General features: G+C 60.1%; 1 protein-coding gene across 1 annotated transcript; it reads right to left on the bottom strand.

Annotated features, from left to right (window-relative positions):
- Nucleotides 1–1082: 1082 nt before the first annotated feature.
- GPR142 (G protein-coupled receptor 142) lies at nt 1083–5673 on the bottom strand. Its single transcript, XM_065415668.1, has 2 exons — nt 5532–5673; nt 1083–1963 (listed from the first exon to the last, which is right to left on the bottom strand). The coding sequence occupies exons 1-2, from the start codon at nt 5671–5673 to the stop codon at nt 1083–1085; spliced, it is 1023 nt and encodes a 340-aa protein (XP_065271740.1).
- Between the last annotated feature and the right edge of the window lie 309 nt (nt 5674–5982).

Genomic DNA, 5982 nt, shown 5'->3' with positions numbered 1-5982 from the left:
ACGAGATCCAAAGCGAGAATTTTGATCATGACCTGGAGGTTTATTGGATTTGCACTGGCAGTGTGAGGCAGGGCCCTCGCCACGGCCCCACCAGCACCAACTCCGCCCAGCGCTCCCGGCTCCTCCTTGGCAGCCAGCCGCTGTCCCTGGGGCTAGTGCCCGGCTTCCCCGGGGGAAGTTTGATACACGGTGGAGCTCACAGACCTAGCTCAGCTGGTCCCAGGGCCCCAGAACATCCAGCAACACCGGCGTCCCGCAGGCCGAGCACCGCGTGCGTAGCCCTTTGCTTCAGGAGCGATGGGCAATAAAGCAGCGAGAGATTAAATGCTCCGACCTGACTGAACTGGCATCTGGGGGGGCCAGAAGCGGCAAATGGCCGGGCGAGCAGTCTGGCCTAGTGGTTAGAACAGGGAACCGTTTGTCAGGGTTCCTGAGATCCATTCCCGTCTCAGTCACAACCTTGCCAGGTAATCCTGGGCATGTCCTTTAGTTCCACACCATCTCGGCTTCCCCACCTGGCAATCAAACGTCCCTGGGATCCGTGTTACAACTGCAGGGCATCCCGTGGGATGCTAAGGGCTTAGCACCCCCTGCAGCATCCCCAAACAACGGTGCGTCTCCTCCCTCTGGGCCCAGGCATTAAAACAGCCTCCCCACAGCCTGACCCTGAGGTCCCGGACGGACCTGGTGGGAGAGCGGCATTGGGTGGAGCGGCCTAGTGCACTGGGCCTGGAACTTGCCCAGTACGGTGTCATGGGCACAGGATTGGGCCAGTCTGGTTCCCTTCTGCAGCCATAACATGAGTTCACAGCAATCACAGATGCCTCAAGTCAGGCCACCAGCTCTGAGGTTCCTGCTCTGTTAGGGCCCCTGTACCAGCTGGCATCTTGCCCATACCAGCTAGTGCCAGCTGCCTCCTCTCCAGCCAGCACACTGTAACCCACCGCCTTGCCCTGGCTGCCACACGCCCCATCTCGCCCTCAGCCGAAGCCCCTCAGGGACACGTGGGAACGGGGTAGCCGGGCTGCACATTCCGGTGACTGGGAACCCTTCGAGAGCAGGACCCCACTGACTCCGTTGCCCTAAAGGGACACATTCTCCAGCAGCCCCAGCGGTTTCAGAGCCGAGTGCAGAAAGCCCCCGTTCGCGGGCGGCTGGCCGGGCCCGGTGCAGAAGGGACTGCAGGAGCGGATCACCTCGCCGGCCGTGCGGCGGAAGGTCTTGCTGACGAAGCAGTAGAAGAAGAAGTTGACGGTGGTGTTGAGCATGGCAATCATGTTGGCCAGGTTCAGCGCCACGTGCAGCCTCCGGTCGTTGTTGGTGGAGCCCATGTAGAGGTGGAAGAGGATAACGAACGTCCGGGGCGCCCACAGCACGGTGAAGACGGCGGTGACGGCCATCAGCATGGCGATGGTCTTGCCCACGCGCCGGCGGTGCCCGTCCACCCGCTTCCCCCACTTGAGCTTGCAGACGATGACGGAGTTGGTGGCCAGGAAGATGCTGCAGGGGACGAAGTACATGGTGAAGCAGTGAACCCACTTGAGGACCTTGTCCACGGTGGTGGGTGGTTGGGAGTCGTGCCAGATATCCAGCCACCAATAGAAGGGGATCCCGGTGGCCAGCGCTGTGCCGAAGACGGCGGCGATGATCTTCCGGGTGCGCTCGGGGTAGGAGAGCATGCGGTAGCGCAGCGGGTGGCACAGCGCCACGTAGCGGTCGGCCGTCAGCAGCACGGTCACCCAGATGGAGGCATGGTTGGCCGCAAACTCCAGCACGTTGACGGTGTGGATGAAGGTGTGGGGCACCTCACGGGCCAGGATGGCCATCTGCAGGATGAAGCCCATGAAGATAATGATGACCTGGGTGAGGATGTCGGAGGCGGTCAGGGCCAGCAGGTACCAGTAGGATGATTTCTTTGTCCTGGCAGCCAGGCGGGACAGGGCGACGGCCGTCAGGATGTTAACTGGAACAGGGACAAATCACAGCAAGAAGTTGAAGGCGTTTGCCCAGCACAGAGGGAAGGTCTGAGATCGGCTGGATCTGGGGATGCCCGTGCTCCTAGAGCAAAACATGGCTCCAGGCAGCATCTGGGGTAACCTGAGCATCTGCCACCCCGTCTCAAAATCTGCAGGGAGATGCCACCTGTGAAGTTACTGCTTGCAAGGTAACCCGGCGCTGAGCTGGACAGAGGAACCAGCATCCTCCCCTCTCAATCTCGACATTCGCTGCTGGGTCCGGGGAGACTGCCAGCCCCTGCATTGCTATGAGGGGGTGTCTTGGGCTGAAAGCAAAGTGCCAGGTGCTGGGAATGGGCCGGGGGGAAGCTGCACCTGGGGATGGAGGCTGGGCTGGGCAGCTCTAAATACCACCGCGCAGGGCGCGTTTGCTGGTTAATCGCTCCTCTGGGTCAGCCTGAGAGATGCAGATGCCGTCTGTCCCTGAAAGCTGCGGCAACTGGGCCTCTGCTCACCCAGGTTTGACGGCCCTTTGGGCAAAGCAAGCCAGGCAGAAATTAGCCAACCTTAGGGGGGGGCCGCCTGCATGGTGCCCCCTCCTGGCAGCCTGCTGTAATTGCAAGCTCAGCTGTGCACAGTGAGTGAAAGTTCATGTCACCGTAACCTAGGAGAACAAACGTTGCTGTGCAAAGGTGCAAAGGGGAGACAGACAGACGGACTTAGTCCAAACAGGCCATAACTCCCGCTCCTTGAGTTATCTTGTGTCTCCCCCGCTTCCCCCAGGGTTCTTTCCCTCCCCACCTGATTTCTTCCCTTCCCCTCTCTCTCTCCTTTTCCCTTCTGTCTGAGAAGTGTCTGGCTTAGCCAGCCAGGACAGTATATTTTGCAACAGTGCTGCGAGCCTGTGACCAGAAAGGCAGCGAAATGCAAGGTCCTAAACAGCCCGTCGCTGGTACAAGTTTGCCAGGTCTCAGGGTGGCTGATCAGATCGTGGGCTGGGCCTGGGGTTTCCCAGCAGCGAGGATGCAAGTGAGAGTTAACACCAGAGACTGAAGCTGCATTTTCTCTCATCGCTGTTCTTCTCTCTCCCCTTTTGTGGGTCTTTGTCTTCTTTTGTCCTCTAGGAAATGGGATGGGACTTTACCAGCAGCGCCAGCTCCAGCTCCCCTCAACTAAAGTCATCCCTTTCCCCAAAGACCGTTATTACCGTCTTAACCCCATCGAAGAGACGGTAGGACAAGGGGGGTCTTTGTAAAACCTCTCTCCAGCTAAAGGGAAGGGAACAAGGGCTGTTGTCAGACTGAAAGCTTTACTCAACCCTTTCTATCCCAAAGGCTCTCACCGGTTTTCCTTCTTTTCTGTACCGTTACTAACAGGTGAAAAGGCTGTTCGACGGCGTGTTGCCATGGTGCTAAACGGGCTCAGGTCTCCGGGTACCAGCCCCCAGACTGGCACTGTTTAATGCTGGACAGTGGCTGGGTCACGTTAACTCCTTTGGCTCTTTGGGCTCATTTATTCCAGCTAAATTCACACACCAGGCCCTAGCCCGGCAGGTCGGGGAGGAAGCTACCGGCTTGCTGGGATGTAGCTCCACAGATTAGGGGCCTGGATCCCTCTCTTCCTGAGATCTGCCTGGGGTGTTAACAGGCTGGGGGTGGCACTTTGGGGGGCTCTCGGTGCCTCCTGTCGGCCCGAGCCCCAGGGATTGCCTAGGAGCTGGGGTGAGAGCCGCCTGCGCCTGCCCCCCTGGGGATCGGTTAAGCTGATCTCTGCTCAGAGGCTCAGTGACAGGCACGTTCCAGAGACTAACCCTGACCCGGAACCTCCCAAGCTGCCCTGGAGATGCCAGCCGCCTCCCGCTGTGTGTGCTCGCGGCTCTCCCCAGGGCCAGGCTCCTGCCTGGCAGCATCAGGGCTCCCTCCTTCCCCGGGGGCTGGCGCACGCCCATGCTCGTAGTCCCTGGGTGCCTGTGACCCATCATTGCAACTCCACACGCTGGCGTGTGGGTGTGCTGGGGAGGCCCAGGGAGCAGCCGTGGATGCCGTCAGTGACTGGCATTGGCCTGGCACAGTGGGACAGTGCTGGCAGAGGGCGCTCCGGATGCAGGAATGGAGGGGAGTTTGCAGCACGCGCCTTTCCGACATTCTGCCTGGCCCCATCAGCTCCTCCGCCCAGCGAGCTCTGAATTCACCCAGCAGGTGCTAACAGAAACCTACAAGGCTGCGAGTGACCCTGAAATGGCCAGAGGATGTGATCACCACACACAGACCTTGCGATCCCGGCTCACCACTGAGGCGTCACAGTCAAACAAGGAGCGGTCTCAGCTACCAGCCCTTCCTCTGCACACCCTGGGTGGGTCTATGGGCCCGGGGAAGGAGGCCCAATGTTACCCTGAAATACTCCCCTCACCAGGCCCTCGACGCACTCACTGGAGCTGGGCAGGAGTTTTCCAAGGAAACATTTTTTTCATTAGCGAAATGTCAATTCATCACAATGGAGCTGTCTGTGGAAGGGGGGGTCCCACCATCACCAGAGGCGAATGTTTTTATAAAGACTCTGAGGTGTCCCAGGGCTCCCCTCCAACATTTTCTAAAGCAAGTTTCATTTTTTACTGGAAAATTGGAGTGAATTTATCCTTTAAAACAGGTTTAAAAAATGAAACAGGTTGAAATGGAAGCAAAATGTTGCAAAATGATCAGAAGGTTTCGATTGCCCCGACCCGACGTCTCGGTCCGCAAAAACATCTGAGTTCTGGGACGGGGAAAACCCCCCAAATGGCGAACTCTCCTAGGCCGGGAAAACCACTTCCCACCCCGCTCCGGCAGAACTAGCCTTTGGGGTGCAGCGGGGGAGTCATGGCTCAACTGGCCACCGGAGGGCGCCGGGACAGGCCAAACGCAGGGATGGAAATGGCAAGCTAAGGTGCCAGTGTCTACTCTCCGTCCTGGTCACAGCTGTGCCCTCGGGTACGGGCCTGTGGCCTTGTGCCTCTCACAGGAGCTCAGCCCCTCTGCGCGAGGGCAGGATGTGATGCCCACACCCAGCATCCTCCCTGGCTACCCCCCAAAGGGGGCACAATTCTCAATGCCAACCCACCGGCCTGGGCGCCAGGGGGCCCTGGGGAGCCCAGACACCTCACACCCTCAGTCGCAGCACCCTCCTCTCCTCCCATGCTCCAGTTTGTGGGCATCCCTCGCTCGGGCTGCCCGGACCCCTGTATTGCCCCGGCCCATCGCTCGTCTCTGCCCCAGCCCGATCCAGACACACAAGGTCGGCACAACCCCCCACTGAGATCAGGGGGCCCAAGCCACCCAGGATCAGCCCCGCTAGCTCCAGGGAAGGCCCTCAGCGTACCTCTGGTGCCGTCAGCAGGGCGGAGGTACCCTCTCCGCCTGGCCTTTCTGTGAATCCCCTGGGTTACGCAGCCTCATGGCAAAACGCACCACAGTCAATCACGTCCTTCCCCCCCGGGGGTGAGGTGGCGGCTGTGTCTTGGGCAGCCCCGAATCCCTGGCCCCGGAGCAGCACCCGGCCTGGTGGGGCAAGGGAACCCTCCCTCCCCCATCCCAGCCTTACCTGGCAGCCCCAGGCCGAGCAGGACGCTGTAGTAAATGACAGGGATGATCCCCTCCACGCAGGGCGACCGCTCCTCCCACTCCAGCGGCTCGGCGTCGCTCACCCGGGCCCCGGCTGTGCTATTGGGCAGCAGGAGCATCATCCTTCACCATCGGCAGCTGGCGGGGGAAAGTCAAGGGCATCAGAACACGCTGTGGGCTCCCCAACTGCCTCTGCTTAGCGCCAGAGCGCTGGGCTCGAACCCTGCCCCAGGCCAACGCCAGCGTGGGGCATGGGCCAGGCCCCAGCAATGCACCTCACACGGCCAAGCACACCTGGTGTCTCAGGACTGGAGTAGAGGAGTTACATGAGCACGTGTGAGCACCCAGGTGTAGGCACCAAATGCACAATTCATTAGCTGCACACAGCATATTACGAAGTGGGCATTTCCCAAGCTAGCCACGGCCAGTGA

This window comes from Emys orbicularis, chromosome 13 (genome assembly GCF_028017835.1).
Source record: "Emys orbicularis isolate rEmyOrb1 chromosome 13, rEmyOrb1.hap1, whole genome shotgun sequence".
In the NCBI taxonomy this organism is placed as follows: Eukaryota; Metazoa; Chordata; order Testudines; family Emydidae; genus Emys; species Emys orbicularis.
Note: the sequence above shows the minus strand (reverse complement) of the source record. Positions and strands in the feature narration are given on the sequence as shown.